The sequence below is a fragment of the Scyliorhinus torazame genome, chromosome 5, assembly GCF_047496885.1.
Source record: "Scyliorhinus torazame isolate Kashiwa2021f chromosome 5, sScyTor2.1, whole genome shotgun sequence".
Classification (NCBI taxonomy): domain Eukaryota; kingdom Metazoa; phylum Chordata; class Chondrichthyes; order Carcharhiniformes; family Scyliorhinidae; genus Scyliorhinus; species Scyliorhinus torazame.
Genome location: NC_092711.1, coordinates 74,683,781 through 74,700,002, shown reverse-complemented (window position 1 = coordinate 74,700,002; position 16,222 = coordinate 74,683,781). Strand labels below are relative to the sequence as shown.

Below are 16,222 nucleotides of genomic sequence, written 5' to 3'. Positions count from 1 at the left end.
CCATAAAGCGAGGGCCATTCAGACGTACACAGCACTGTACAGTGTAGGTATGAGCTGAATAATATGAACATGAAAATAATTTACCGTTTACAGATACAAAGGATCAAAGAACAAGAATGTACACCACAGGATCCCAAATGATGGACTGGAGCTGAAAATCGATTTTGGTTAACAAGACCGTACAGCTGTGGACAACTATTTGCGGTTCAGCTGTGCCGTCTCAATCACACAGTTCTTCATCTTGTTCGTCAGTGGCATGATGACATGCCCAAGATAGTAAAGGCTGGTTGATTTCCCGCGCCTCCCTCAAACAATCACCCTTGCACTGAGATTTGTCCAGGCGTTCACTGCCCGCCACGTCCACCAGACTTAAGGTGGATGTACACTGGAGATCATGGCCAGAGTTGGTCCCTTCAGTTTTGAGTTGGAAGACACTGTGGGGAATGGTCATTCGCTGCCGTTTTTGCTACGGACCGATTGTTTTTTGCCAGTGCAATCAAGTTCTGAACCTTCAGTTCTTCCACGGTGTTGTGTAACCGGCGCCGCTCCAGTTCTGTACAACGCATTTTTAAAAACTATCCTCATTATCATTTCACGCTGTTCTTCAATTGTGGATTGCTGCTCTTCTATGATCGCAGCCTTTTGTGAAAAATCCATGTAGTTGCTCTCAGAATCATCCATTATAGCGGAGAGGAAGCCTTGGAACTCAGTCTTTAATTCTTCAATATTGTCAGCTTTCAGTACGTCCAACCTTCTCTGCTTGGCTGCACTTTCATATAGACACTCTTTCAACTCCACTTCTCGCTCTTTCAATAGGAGCTCCATGGCAGTTAGATTGCTTTGTTGGTCACTTATCTGGGATCTGGCAGCATCCAGCTCTGCATCTCTCAGACTCACAGTCTTATGCGGGGCTGTTTAGCACAGGGCTAAATCGCTGGCTTTGAAATCAGACCAAGGCAGGCCAGCAGCACGGTTCAATTCCCATACCAGCCTCCCCGAACAGGCGCCGGAAGGTGGCGACTAGGGGCTTTTCACAGTAACTTCATTGAAGCCTACTTGTGACAATAAGCGATTTTCATTTCATTTTTCATTTTCATTTATGAATCTGTCTCTCTGCAGCTCCGAGACCTCCAGCTTGTCTGTGTACTCCGACACCCGTGTCTTTGCTTTACCCAGCTGTACCTTGGTGTCACTAAGCTGCTTCTTCAAATCCCAAACTGGGCACTTCATGGAGAAAACTTCATCCTGCCTCATCACCGCTGTCATGGGCCTGTCTGAAATCATTGCTAGAGCCATGGCTGCTCGGGGCTGGCTGCGTCTTTAAAGCTGCCGCCCCGGCTGCCATTGGCTGCCGTCAGCTCGAAGTCTGGACTGCGGGAAGTGTTTTAAAACCTCGCAGGAACTGGTCTCCCATCAACGTGTTCACACTGATGAGAAACCGTTCAGGTGCTCTCACTGCGAGACTGGGTTCAGGCGATGATCTCATCTCCCTGTACACCAGCGCACTCACACAGGAGAGACACCGTACACCTGCTCCGAGTGTGGGAAGAGATTCAGTCAGTCATCCGCTCTGCGAAGACACCAGCGAGTTCACACTCGGGAGAGGCTGTTCATCTGCTCTGATTGTGGGAAGAGATTCATTCAGTCATCCAAACTTCTGACACATCAACAAGTTCACACCAGGGAGAGACAGTTTGTGTTCCCAGTGTGGGAAGGGATTTACTCGTCATCCAACCTACTGAGACACCAGCGAGTTCACTGGTAACTACAGTGATTGGATTTTGTTGTTACTCTCATTGAGAACTTAGCCCTGTTCATTGAGGTCTGTTACTGCTGATGTTAATACACTTCAGACCAGTCGTAGAGCCAAATACCCTGGGCAAAAATTAAATATACCATCTTTGTGTTAAACATGCTGTATTGTGTATTTTTAATATCTGAAGGGTTCTCCGTTTGAATGGCTCTACCCCTCCCCTGTCTCCTCACCTCCAACAACAAATGTGAGGAGCTCATGGAGCTTCTTTGTCACTGAGATTGAGACAATCTAATCAGCTGTCTCTGCTGCTTCCCTCCCTCCCACTAGCCCACTGAACCAAACTGTCTCTAAAGTCCCCTTGTCCAAGATCTGAACTCACATCTTTCTCCAGTTTCTCTCCTATCTCCTGTCAAACCTTCTCATTGATCATCCTGTCCATGAGACCTGCCGTATTTTTTCTTTACCCTTTTTCCATTAAATTACTGATCACCTGACTCCCCACATTATCTGATATTGTTAATGGTTCTGTCTCTTCTGATCCTGTCCCTCCCAGCGTTAAATTCACTCTCATCATCCAACCGAAAAACAAAACCCTCGACCCCATCGTCCTGACAACCTGCCGCCCCATCTCCAACTTCTGTTTTCTCTCCAAAGTCCTTGTACTCTTGTGTCCCCCAAGGATCTATCCTCGGCTGCTCCTATTTCTCATCTTCAAGCTGCCATGAGGTGACATCATCCAAAAGCACCGCGTTAGTTTTCACATGGATACTGACAACACCCAGCTCTACCTCACCACCATCCCTCTCCATTCCTCCACTGTGACTCAATTATCAAACTGCTTATCCCACATCCAGTACTCAATGAGCAGAAAGTTCCTCCAATTAAATATTGGGAAGATCAAAGCCATTGTCTTCAGTCACCACCACAAATTCCGTTCCCTAACTCCCGAGTCCATCCCTCTCCCTGGGAACTGCCTGAGGCTGAACCGCACTCTGCACAATCTCCGTGTCAGATCTGACCCCAAGATGAGTTTCTGACCTCATATCCACACCATCACTGATACCAGATATTTCAATCTCCATAATGTCGCCGGTCTCCCACCCATCCCAGCTCATCTGCTGTTGAAACCCTCATCCATGCCCCTGTTACCTTTAGACTTGATGATTCCAATACATTTCTTACCAGCCTCTAATAATTGATTATTGTCACAAATAGGCTTCAATGAAATTACTGTGAAAAGCCACTAGTCGCCATATTCCAGCGCCTGTTCGAGGAGGCCGGTACGGGAATTGAACTCGCGCTGCTGGCCATGTTCTGCATTACAAGCCATCTGTTTAGCCCACTGTGCTAAACCAACCTCTCACATTCACCCCGCCCCCACAGGGAAATATGAGATCATCCAAAACTCTGCTGACTGTGAGCTTTCTCACACCAAGTCCTGTTCACCATCACCCCTGTGCTCATTAACCACACTGGCTCCTTAACCAACACAGCCTTGATTTTAAAATTCACATCCTCATCCTTGTTTGCAAATCCCTTCATGGCCTCATCCCTCCCTATAATTTCCAGTTTCACAACCCTCTGAGATATCAGCACTCTGCTCACTCTGGCCTAATTAGCATTCCCCATTTTAATTACTCCACTATCAGTGTCAGGGCCAAGGCCGGAAACTGTGAAATTCCCTCTCCAAACCTCTCCACCACTCCACTTTTCTCTCCTGATTAAAGATTGTTGTTAAAATCAGCCTCTCCAATTAAACTTTTAACCATCTGTTCAAATATATCTCCATGTGACTCAGTGTCAATATTTTCTTTATGAAACCTCTCTGAATCACCTGGGGATGTTTTATTACAGTAATCGTGTTGTATAAATACCAGTTGTTACTGCGCACAGTACGATTCCGCAAACAGCAATCAGATCAGTGACCCATTAATCCAGTTGTTCGGAAACAAAAGGTAATTTTATGAGATATATATTTGTATTGGTAAATAGTAGAAATAAGGTGTAAGTTTAGGTGGGTTGAATTTCATGTTTCTGTGCCTGGAACGGACCTATAGTTAAACTCGTGCTGGAAAAAGGTGTTTGAGTGCGTGGTGGTTGGTTAAGTTCCAATTATATTTCTATTGTGAAAGAGAGCTCCGGGGTGAAGAATAAATACAGTTGCTTAGCAACTAGAGGCCCTGGTAAGGAAAAAACGTTTTCCTTTGTTAGTGTTAGTTCAAAGCAACAACAGTTTGATAGGAAGATAGAGAGGGAACATCTCTCAGCTTTTCTGTCATTCATTGTCTGAAAGTCACACAAGGAGTAATGGTTCAGAAAGCCAGTGCCAGAAATCTCAAGGACAGTTACTTAAGGAAACCAGAGAAATGAAAACGTATTTCCAGGGAGCCTGAAGTTATCAGAACTGTAGAAAAAAATAATAGTCAGCACTTTGAGTTTTCGCGAAAGGTCCTTTATTTAACACAAAGTTCGTGGGGGGATTAGATAGACCAAAGTCATTCCAAATGTCCCCCCTCTACAGAGGTAAGGCAAACAATTTATATGTTACAGTAAGCAATATCTCGTACCAAATGCATTCTTTAGATAAGCAGAAAGACAGAAAAAACGAGCAGGCCTTGAGTTCCTCGCCTAAGAAAAATAATAATTGTTTACTGTCAGCAAAACAGTATACAGCTGTATGCTTATTTACATTGTATGACCTTCTGACTGTTTCATACAGAACCTCTTGACTAAAATATAAGCCTAAAGATCCATCATGCTTTGCCATGTGCCTATTTCCATGAAATATAGTCAAGAAGCTGGTTCAAATGAATACAGAGAATTAAGGCAGCTAATCTGCCAACTAAAGTCCCTTCTACAGGAAGAAAAAGGAACTGGGAGCAGAACAGAAGTCACAGAACTGTAAAGGAGCTGGCTACTGCAATGTCAGAAAAACACGTTCAGTGGTTCTAAGGGTTGTGATATCTGACCAGTTTGTGAGACATTAATTGAAATAATTGTGGAGCAATTAGTGACTGGATGTCGAAGTTCTATGTGTGTAAAAGCAGACAAGACAAATAAATCCGAAAAGGGTTTGGTGTAAAGCCTGGAATTGAGTCACTGATTTAGTGGAGCGGAGGCCCTGTTCAAAAGAGTCCGATGGATAATATGGAGTGGATTTCAGAATGCAAATCGCTAACAAAGAATAATAATGACTGAATATTTTAAAAGAGTGTTTTGGGATCCATGACAATCATCTGGGAAGATTCTGAGGAGACATCCACTGACATTCACTTGGGATTTCTGGGTGGGGTGTGTATTTGACCATAGGCATCTTGTGTGTGTCAAAGAGACTTTGGTGTGTCGATGAGACCATTGTGGCTTCAAATGTATTTTGTCACCCTTGTTAATTTTAAAACCTGCATATATTTGTGAAGGAAAGGGAGGAGGATAAAGGAGTATTGTATTATAATCCATGTTTTCAAGTTTAATAAATGTCTTTTTTAACTAATTAGCGGTCCTGTAACTCTTCCATGTTGATTTTTTTTAAAAGTAAAAGTTACGGGGCGAGATTCTCCACTCCCGCGCCGGTTGGGAGAATCGCCTAGGCCGCCAAAATTTCCCCCGACGCCGGTCCGACGCCCTCCTGCGATTCTCCCAAGCGGCAGGAACGGCCCCGTCGAGTTCTGCGGGCCGCAGGCTGGGGAATCGCCGGAGACCCCCAAAATGGCGATTCTCTGGCACCCCCGCTATTCTCAGGCCCGGGTGGGCCGAGCGGCCAGACCAAAACGGCGGGTTCCCCCGGCACCGTCGCTGCCTTCGGGAACGGCGTGGTAATGCTGGGGGGGCGGCCTGCGGGGGGGGGGGGGATCCTGCACCGGGGGGGTACCTCAAATGTAGGGTGGCCAGCGATTGGTGCCCACCGATCGTTGGGCCGTCCTCTCTGAAGGAGGACCTCCTTCCTTCCGCAGCCCCGCAAGATCCGTCCGCCATCTTCTTGCGGGGCGGACTCGGGGAGGACTGCAACCACGCATGTGTGGGTTGGTGCCGGCCACCCCACGCATGCATGGGTGACGCCAGTTATGCGCCACCGGCCACGACATGTATGCAGCACCACCTTTACGCGGCGACAGGGCCTGCGCCTGTAGATGACGCGGCCCCGCTCCTAGCCCATTATCGGGCCCTGAATCGGTCGGGATAGAGGCTGTTTCGCGCCATCGTGAATCTCACGACGGCGTGGGCACTTCGGCGCGGGAGTGGAGAATCCCGCCCACGGTTTTTTGAGCGAGGGTTCCATTCTGGGATCTTCCCGTCCAGTTCCAACATCAACTGAGATCGGAACACAGATGTTTTGGTGGTGTCAATTAAAACATGAATGTTGGTCTCTCTGGACCAGAAGAACTCCCCTGTGGACAGTGTGTGGAGTTGCTGAGCTCTCCTGAGCTGAGAGTGGAGCTGATTGAGCTGTCGGGCCTGCAGTGAACCTTGAAGAACAACAGTCTAGGACCTTTCCTCTTCATTCACTGACTCCCAGCTGAAGCTGTTCCTGCAGTAAAATAATTAACTTTGGATATCAATCCCAATTTAATCTTTTGTTCAAACGCTGCAGATTTAAATCAGCTATAAAAGAGAAAGAAAGTTATTGTGTTAATTTCACACCCTCAGAACATCCCAAAGTGATTCACAGTCAATGATGAATTTTGGAAGGAGGAGAGACAGTATAAACTAAATGGTGCAATTTTAAACAGTGTAGCATCAAAAATCTTGTCTGGGTGGGGGGTGGTAAATGTACACATTTGGTTGATTAAGCTGTTTAAAAATAAGCTAATGGGGTTCCCCTGTTTATTAATGTGGACACAGTACAAACGCAGGGAAGCTACCGTGAATCTTTGTAAATTACTGATTACCAATAAGTGTGGAAAATTACCCGATGCACAAAGAGCTGGACAAACCCAGCCCTTTACTGCCCCATCAGTCTTCTCTCAATCATCAGTAAAGTGATGGAGGGATCATCAACAGTGCTATCAAGTGGCACTTGCTCAGCAACAACCTGCTCTTGGGTCACTGTCTGTGCGGAGTCTGCACGTTGAGTCTCTCTGTTTCAAGTTATTTGATTTGATTTATTGTCACATATACGGAAGTACAGTGAAAAGTATTTTTCTGCGGCTGAGGGAACGAACACAGTAGATAAAAAAAGAATAATCAACAGAGTACATTGACAAATGGTACATCGACAAACAGTGATTGGTTACAGTGCGGAACAAGGGGCCACACAAAGCAAATACATGAGCAAGAGCAGCATAGGGCGTTGTGAACAGTGTTCTTACAGGGAACACATCAGTCCGAGGGGGGAGTCATTGAGTCCCACAAGTCCCGAAATTTGGACATTCTGAGTGGTTTCTCGAAGATTTGAGAGGCTACTTTCTGCTGAGGGGGGCCAAGTGCGGAGTGAAAGGGCCCTGGAAAACCGTGGGATGGAAAATTTTGGGTTGGTGTTCACATCCCCGGGTCAGTGAGCGGTGCCCTCCCCACGGGAGAGGCAGGCTGGCCCGTCCTGCACCTCCTACTTCAGCCCCAGGCTCAAGCGCAGCCTCTGCACCTGCTGCCGCCGCTGAGTTTGAGCTCGAGGGTCCAGTGCGCGCGCTTAGCCCCCCTCAAATCTGATCTGGGGAATAATCCGCGCACTTCCGTCAACAAACCACACCCGCTGCAATGAGCATGCGCTGCTGTCCGGACGTCCTCGGCGAAATGCATGCTCCGCTCATTATCCCGCCACCATCTGTGTTAGGGGCACCTCGCTCCGATTCCATTCACCCTCTGGCCTAATGGAACTGCTGTGCCCCGCACAAAGATGGACGTCACTCAATATCAGAGACATTTATAATATTGCTTCCTTTTCCCCTCACTTCGTTTTACAATAAAATCTAAATGATCAGATTACACTTCTCATTCTGCAACCAAAACCATAAGAACTAAATGTTAATGGGTTTCTCCTGAGATTATCATAGAATTTACAGTGCAGAAGGAGGCCTTTCGGCCCATCAAGGCTGCACCGGCTCTTGGAAAGAGCACCCTACCCAAGGTCCACACCTCCACCCTATCCCCATAACCCAGTAACCCCACCCAACACTAAGGGCAATTTTGGACACTAAGGGCAACTTATCATGGCCAAATCACCTAACCTGCACATCTTTGGACTGTGGAAGGAAACCGGAGCACCCTCCAACACGACAGCTACAGTCCCCGTCCCACACACTCTCCCTCCCCACTGGGCTGAAATCCAAATGAAGTGTGGGATATTGCTTTCTGTATCCTTTTTACAAATAGAGATAGAAACACGTTTGATAATTCATTTCATCCATGAATCCTGATAAAATATTATACAATCAATCGTCTCAATATGTGTTCCCAGCAAGTTGGAAAACTGTGTTTGGATTTCACTGGAAAACTCTTGAACCTTCGTCCCCACTGCCACTATCTCTTGTCACAACCACACAAAAATAAATGTTATTTGGATTTCAGGACAAAGGACTCTGCTCCACAAGTACGATATAGAACAAATAGACTACAAGACAGCCCAATGACCTACTTTATAAAACTCACAGACAGTATGTAAATGATTGAGAATTTAATGAACTCAAGCTGACAACATATGATCTGTGGATTTAATATAAAACGCAGATTGCAGAGAATCTTTCATTTCTATTCTGTTGGTTGAGGAGTCCTGCTTTTTGTAACCTATTGTAATTATTTGCCTGATGAAATGATCATAATGTGCAATACTTTTATTATTTTATTATTTTATATTTTTATTTAATGGCTATCTATAACGATGTGATGAATTCTAATTACTTGTTATATTTGTATCGTCATCACAATTCAGACATTAACCTTTCTCTCTCTCTCTCTCTCTCATTTTGGTTTCTGGTTCTCTTCCTGCCCAACGTAACCCTGAGCTGATGTTTCACAGTGAGACATTTGTTAATAGTTTCCCAGAGATCAGAGTCCTCATTGATTTGAGTGCAAAGAGTAAGCTCTTATTTATTGTCCCCTCCCCCATCCTCTGATGTGAACCATCCTCCAGTGTCTGAAGCAGGATGGTGCCCGTTAACCTGGGCCTGTTCCCGGGAGGGAGGGAGAAGCCCCACAGGCAAACCAGGGAGCTGACAATGATTCTGATGGGTTTGTGGATCCACAAAGTGTTTCCAAATCCTCCCCATCCAGCCGCCAACTCCATCACTCCTTCGGCCAGCTGCAGATGTGACAAATAAACACCTGTCCATAGTCATGACCAACACAGCACATGCTCCAAACACTGGGTGACACTGCACCTGTACACTCGTCTCCTGTGCTGCAGATAGGGGACATTCACCATGTGGGGAATGCTGGGTAAAAACCCCGCCATTGTGATTCACAATTCCGTTTCTTACTGATTATTTAGCAGTAAGGCGGTGGAGAGTGCCTGTCGAACAAATCATTACAGTGAGGTATTTGACGTGTTGCAACCTACAAGGTTATAGACTAAGAGCTAGAAAGTGGGGTTGGGCTGGTACAGATATGATGGGCCAACTGGCCTCCTTTGGTCCTATAAATTAAAATTTTCTGTTTCCATTATCAAACACATTTAAGACTGAAATAGACTGAATTTTGGTCTCTCAGAGAATCAAGGGTTCTGGTGAACAGGCAGGAGTGAGGAATTGAGGCTCATTCAGCCATGATTGTATTGAATAACGGAGGAGGTGAGACAGGTTGTCTGGCCTGATCCTGCTCCTAACCCTTGCCTGCCAACAATGGCACTGTCTGATTTCATCATCACCGATTTAGTTACAGGAGTTACTAACAGCAACAGAAACAAACAAAGGATGTGATTAACAGCAGAATCTAAACTCCACAGTCACTAGTGAACTCGCTGGTGTGTCAGCAAATGAGATGATCGAGCAAATCTCTTCTCACACACAGAGCAGGTGAACGGCCTCTCCCCAGTGTGAACTTGCTGGTGTCTCAGCAGGTTGGAAGACTGAGTAAAGCCCTTCCCACACACAGAGCAGGTGAATATCTTCTCCCTTGTGTGAACCCGTTGGTGTCTCACCAGGTTGGATGATGAAATGAATCCCTTCCCACACACAGAGCAGGTATACGGCCTCTCCCCGCTGTGAATTCGCTGGTGTTGAATAAGGTGAGGCGACTGTCTGAATCTCTTCTCACACTGAGAACAACCGAATGGTCTCTCATCTGTGTGAACAAACTGGTGTTTAATCAGATCCGGTGAGATTTTAAAGCATTTTTCACAATCAGAACATTTAAAAGGTCTCTCATCAGTATGAACTCGCAGGTGTAACTGAAGGCTGGACATTAGAGTGAATCCATTCCCACATACGGAGCAGGTGAATGGCCTCTCCCCAGTGTGACTGCGTCGATGAGCTTCCAGCTGGGATGGGCAAAGGAATCCCTTCCCACAGTCCCCACATTTCCACGGTTTCTTTGTAGTGCGAATTAGCTTGTGTCTCTCCAGGTTGGATGGTCAGTTGAAGCCTCGTCCACACACAGAATATGTGTACAATTTTCTTCCCGCTGTGAATGGTGTGATGTTTATTCAGGCTGTGGAACTGCTTAAAGTTCAACTGGAAACTCTCACTCGGGTGTGTGTCTGTCTCGGTGCTTTCCCAGTCTCACTGATGTTTGAAATCATTTCTTGCTGACAAAACAGATAAATATTTCTCCATTGACATTCAAAGCTTGATGATATTCAGCTCCTAGTGAATCAAGTGATGATCAGATCTTAATGTGATGCTTGGTTTGAGTTTCCTATCCACAGGTCATCTCCTAATATCCTATAATCAGAGTTTACAAAAGTCATTGCTGTCAGTGCAGGATAGAAACCTACAACAGACAATTCTAGTTTCAATGCAACATTCATTCTTTTCTTGTTTTCCCAAACGTGTTGTTCAATCATAGTAAAATAAACCATAATCAGAAACAAAGTCCCAACAAGAGCAAGCGAATCTTCCTGACTAAACCAGAATGTTATTACCAATGTCTGTGAGACACTCTGTAATCTGAGGAACCCACCCACCGATTGTGGAAGGTGTCAATTGTACTGGTGGACACCACATGCTACGTCCCCAGAGCCACCCAGACACAGGCAGGTCCATGGAAGAGAGGCTGGCAGCGTCTTATGGGGGCAGCAGTAACTTGACCTTATTCAATGGTGGAGCAGGCTCAATGGACTGATTTTTATTTTATTCATTCATACTTATTGCCCATCCCTAATTGCCCTGGAGGAGACAGTTAAGAGTCAATTACATTGCTGTGGGTCTGGAGTCACATGGAGGCCAGACCGAGTAAGGACGGCAGATTTCCTTCTCTCAAGGTCATTAGTGAATCAGTTGAGTTTTTATCGACAATCGACAATGGTTTCATGGTCATCATTAGATTGTTAATTCCAGATGCTTATTGAATTCAAATTTCAACATCTGTAGTGGCAGGATTTGAACCTGGGTTTTACCCGAAGCATTACCCTGGATTTCTGGTTTAGTAGTCCAGTGACAATTCCACTATGTGGTGCTGGTATAGTGGTAGTGCCGTAGTGGCTGCCTCCTGCTCCTATTTCTTATATTTAACCAGTGTCATCCCCACCACCAAATGGGACCTGATCATCCAAATTCTATAAACTGCTGTTTTAACCAGGCCCAAGAGCAAGTCCAGGAGAAGGTCCTCTGACTTGCCCAGTCCCTCCACCCCGGGCAGCCAAAGATTAGGAGCAGGGGGCTGAAGTGTAACTAAAACTTGAGAAGTAGCTTTGCAGGTAACTAACTATCGGGACTGCAGCCACCCAAGCACCACCTGCAGCATAATGCACTGCCCGGACACTAGGACCTGGTTGGAAATAGAGGCTCTGAAGTCCCGCCCACCATGTTTCGTTTTCGCCAAAACACGAACGCTTGCGCACTCTCGCCCATGAAATAAGATGGCGGCCATTCGTCTCGGTCTGTCTCCGGGGAAAAGAGCCGGAGCTGCAAATGTGGGACCCGCAGCTTCGGATTCGGGGCTTGATGCCTTCACCAGGTGTTTAGAAACCCTCCCTATCCACCCGCCGGCTCCATCGCCACCTCCGCGTTTCCGCAACCTCACCGGTTTGGAGATCCGATAAACAATAGGTTTCCCATCGCTATCACTGCGCATGCTCCAAGACAAGGCGGACCTGAGCCTGCGCACTGCACTCCTATGCTCTGGCTAGAGGACATTCACAACCCCGGGGGGTGTCGGGTAATGTCCCCGCCATGGTAGCTACCAACCAAGAAGGGAATTGTTAATTATTTCGCTATGATTTGGCGATTGCAGCGGAAATCAGTAATATTAGGAACTCAGGTAGCATGGTGGGCAGTGGTGAGCATGGTATCACTGCTGCCGCGCAGTCCCTGCGACCTGGGTTTGATTCCAGCACTTTGGTGACTTGTGGAGTTTGCACTTTCTCCACGGGTCTGCATGGGTTTCTTCCAGGTGCTCTCATTTCCTCTCACAATCCAAGGATGTATAGGTTAAGCGGGGATGGGGAGCTGGGCCTAGAGAGGGTGTTCTTTCAGAGTACTGGTGCCGACTCAATGGACACCTTCCATAGTGCAGGAATTTGAACATAGAACATAGAATATTACAGCGCAGTACAGGCCCTTTGGCCCTCGATGCTGCGCCGACCTGTGAAACCACTATAAAGCCCATCTACAATAGTCCCTTATCGTCCATATGTCTATCCAATGACCATTTGAATGCCCTTAGTGTTGGCTGGTCCACTACTGTTGCAGGCAAGGCATCCCACGCCGTTACTACTCTCTGAGTAAAGAACCTACCTCTGACATCTGTCCTATATCTATCTCACTCAATTTGTCCCCTCGTGCTGGAAATCACCATCCATGGAAAAAGGTTCTCACTGTCCACCCTATCTAATCCTCTGATCATCTTGTATGCCTCAATTAAGTTACCTCTTAACCTTCTTCTCTCTAACGAAAACAGCCTCAAGTCCCTCAGCCTTCCCTCATAAGAGCTTCCCTCCATACCAGGCAACGTTCTAGTAAATCTCCTCTGCACCCTTTCCAATGCTTCCAAATCATTCCTATAATGCGGCATCCAGAATTGCACTCAATACTCCAAATGCGGCCGCACCAAAGTTTTGTACAGCTGCAACATGACCTCATGGCTCTGAAACTCAATCCCTCTACCAATAAAAGCTAATAAACCATACGCCTTCTTAACAACCCTCTCAACCTGGGTGGCAACTTTCAGGGATCTATGTACATGGACACAGAGATCTCTCTGCTCATCCACACTACAAAGAATCTTACCATTAGCTCAGTACTCTGTCTTCCTGTTATTCCTTCCAAAATGAATCACCTCACACTTCTCTGCATTAAACTCCATTTGCCAACTCTAAGCCCAGCTCTGCAGCTTATCTATGTCCCTCTGTAACTTGTAACATCCTTCCACACTGTCCACAACTCCACCGACTTTAGTGTCATCTGCAAATTTACTCACCCATCCTTCTACGCCTTCCTCCAGGTCATTTATAAAAATGACAATCAGCAGTGGCCCCAAAACATATCCTTGTGGTATACTACTAAATTAGGCATTAACATTTTACGTTATTTATCCAGAGCTGTAAAGTGAAACATTGTCCACAGTAGGTACAAAATGAGAGGATATGAAACTCTGTATCTTCAACAAACACGGAAAGAGGGAAACAATTGTCCTTTAAGGACCCGGTCCACTTTCCGATCATTGTCAGAGTTCATGGTCTCAGAAGAAAAAATAATATGAGGCTGTGTAAGTTATTTGGGAAATCTAGTTAAACAAACACAATTCAATTTATAAACTAAGGTGTTAAATTTAAAATAAAAAGAATTGTTTTTCAATTAATACATTCATTTTCCGAACACCTCTGGGCAGTGGGAGTGGATAATGCTCACTATCTATATTATTCTATTTTGTAGGATTATGAGATATGCCCTTCCCCTCCATTCTGTGATATATAAATGGTGAATCATTCTGTCCACATTGCTCCAAGCAGAAGGACACGGGCAGCATGATGGAACAGTGGCCTCACAGGAACCTAGGTTTGATTCGGAACTTTGGTGAATGTCTGAGTGCAGTTTTCACATTTTCCCCATGTCTGGGTGGGTTTTCTCTGGGTGCTCCAGTTTCCCCCAACAGTCCAAAGATGTGCAGGTTAGGTGGATTGGTCATGCTAAAATTGCCCCTTGGTGTCCAAAGTTAGATTGGGAGAATGGACCGAGGTAGGGTGCTCTTTCAGAGGGATGGTGCAGACTGAAATGACCGAATGGCCTCCTTTTGCACTGTAAGAATTCTGTGTCTATCATTTCTATGTCTATGACAGTAAGGTGCAGATGTGCAGGAGGAAGAAATCTGCTGGACATTGGCCTCTCTCCACCTTCAAACATGTGGGGTTTTTCATACTGCAAAACACCCAGCCAATTATGAGGTTGCAGAATAATTACGTCTTAACTTTATAATTCTATAATCTATCTGTTCTATCACATTGGGGACACTCCCTTAACTTGACCCTTTATTAATAATGTCACTGGGGCATGTGAAATGTGTAGAATTATTGGATCAAATGCTACCAGGAACTCTTGTGTGCTTAACTAACCAGTGAACCTCTAATGTCTGTTTTAGCACGCAGGTAAATCCACAGGAATGAATGTGTGTGAGAATTATCCATCCTGGCATTTGCAGTGTGAACAGGGCGGGATGTGTTTTGGAGACAGGATGTCCCAGTTCTCCACCTTCAAAGGGACAAGGAGAGAACCAGCTCCATTGAATGGTGATGCTTTATGACATCATTCCATTGCCTGGTAAATGCCCTCGCAAAATCCAGCTTATTAGTGCTGGGAGTGTTTGATGGGGCAGGGCAGAGGGAATATTACCCTGATCAAAGCTGTGCTGTACCTACTCTCTGGCACTGTTTGATGTGTCATGTAGTGGGAGTTTTCCTTTGTACCTAGCCTGTGCTTTATTGTCCTGTGAGTTTGTGATGGGATGATTTAGAGAGAAATTTGTTCTGTACCTTAGAAAACGTAGAGGGAAACTTGCATTGTTCCTGACAAGTGACTTCCACTTCAGAAGAGGTGCATTAAGTTTACTCAGAAGGCAGAGATGAAATGAAATGAATGAAAATAAAATGAAAATCGCTTATCATCACAAGTAGGCTTCAAATGAAGTTACTTGACAACCCCCTAGTGGGCCACCTTCTTGAACCTCTTCAGTCCAGTACGAAGTCTTACAACACCAGCTTAAAGTCCAACAGGTTTGTTTCGATGTCACTAGCTTTCGGAGCGCTGCTCCTTCCTCAGGTGAATGAAGAGGTCTGTTCCAGAAACACATATGTAGACAAATTCAAAGATGCCAAACAATGCTTGGAATGCGAGCATTAGCAGGTGATTAAATCTTTACAGATCCAGAGATGGGGTAACCCCAGGTTAAAGAGGTGTGAATTGTCTCAAGCCAGGACAGTTGGTAGGATTTCGCAGGCCAGATGGTGGGGGATGAATGTAATGTGACATGAATCCCAGGTCCCGGTTGAGGCCGCACTCATGTGTGCGGAACTTGGCTATAAGTTTCTGCTCTTCAGTCCATGTGGTGTAGGTCTACCCACAGCGCTGTTACGAAGGATAGTGATGCAGCAACAGTGAAGGAACGGCAATATGTTCCCAAGTCAGGATGGCGTGGCTTGGAGGGGAACTTCCAGGAGGTGATGTTCCATACATCTGCTGCCCTTGTCCTTCTAGGTGTGGTTGTGGGTGGGAAGAGGTTCACTCAGTAACTTATCTGCTTCGTGGGTGAGATCTTTGCTGATAATGGATCCACTGCTTTTCAGAAATCCTGGACTTCATTTCAAATTGTAACAGATTGTTTCCCCCTAACAGGTTCAATATACATAGAACATAGAACATTACAGCGCAGTACAGGCCCTATGGCCCTCGATGTTGCGCCGACCTGTGAAACGACTCTAAAGCCCATCTACACTATTCCCTTATCTTCCATACGTCTATCCAATGACCATTTGAATGCGCTTAGTGTTGGCGAGTCCACTACTGTTGCAGGCAGGGCATTCCACGCCCTTACTACTCTCTGAGTAAAGAACCTACCTCTGACATCTGTCCTATATCTATCTCCCCTCAATTTAAAGCTATGTCCCCTCGTGCTAGACATCACCATCCAAGGAAAAAGCCTCTCACTGTCCACCCTATCCAATCCTCTGATCATCTTTTATGCCTCAATTAAGTCACCTCTTAACCTTTTTCTCTCTAACGAAAACAGCCTTAAATCCCTCAGCCTTTCCTCATAAGATCTTCCCTCCATACCAGTAAACATTCTGGTAAATCTCCTCTGCACCCTTTCCAATGCTTCCACGTCCTTCCTATAATGCGGCGACCAGAATTGCACGCAATACTCCAAATGCGGCCGCACCAGAGTTTT

The 16,222-nt window shown here is 45.8% G+C and overlaps 1 protein-coding gene and 1 long non-coding RNA gene across 2 annotated transcripts; both read right to left on the bottom strand.

Annotated features, from left to right (window-relative positions):
* Positions 1–4,192: 4,192 nt before the first annotated feature.
* On the bottom strand, positions 4,193–11,916 carry LOC140418494 (uncharacterized). Its single transcript, XR_011945083.1, has 2 exons — positions 11,867–11,916; positions 4,193–6,281 (listed from the first exon to the last, which is right to left on the bottom strand). It is a non-coding gene; the product is annotated as an uncharacterized lncRNA (long non-coding RNA).
* Positions 8,349–10,256, bottom strand: LOC140421350 (uncharacterized; the record flags this gene model as incomplete). The annotated part of the gene is made up of 1 exon (XM_072506018.1): positions 8,349–10,256. A coding segment is annotated over one exon (624 nt), but the record flags the coding sequence as incomplete, so codon positions are not given.
* Positions 11,917–16,222: the final 4,306 nt, after the last annotated feature.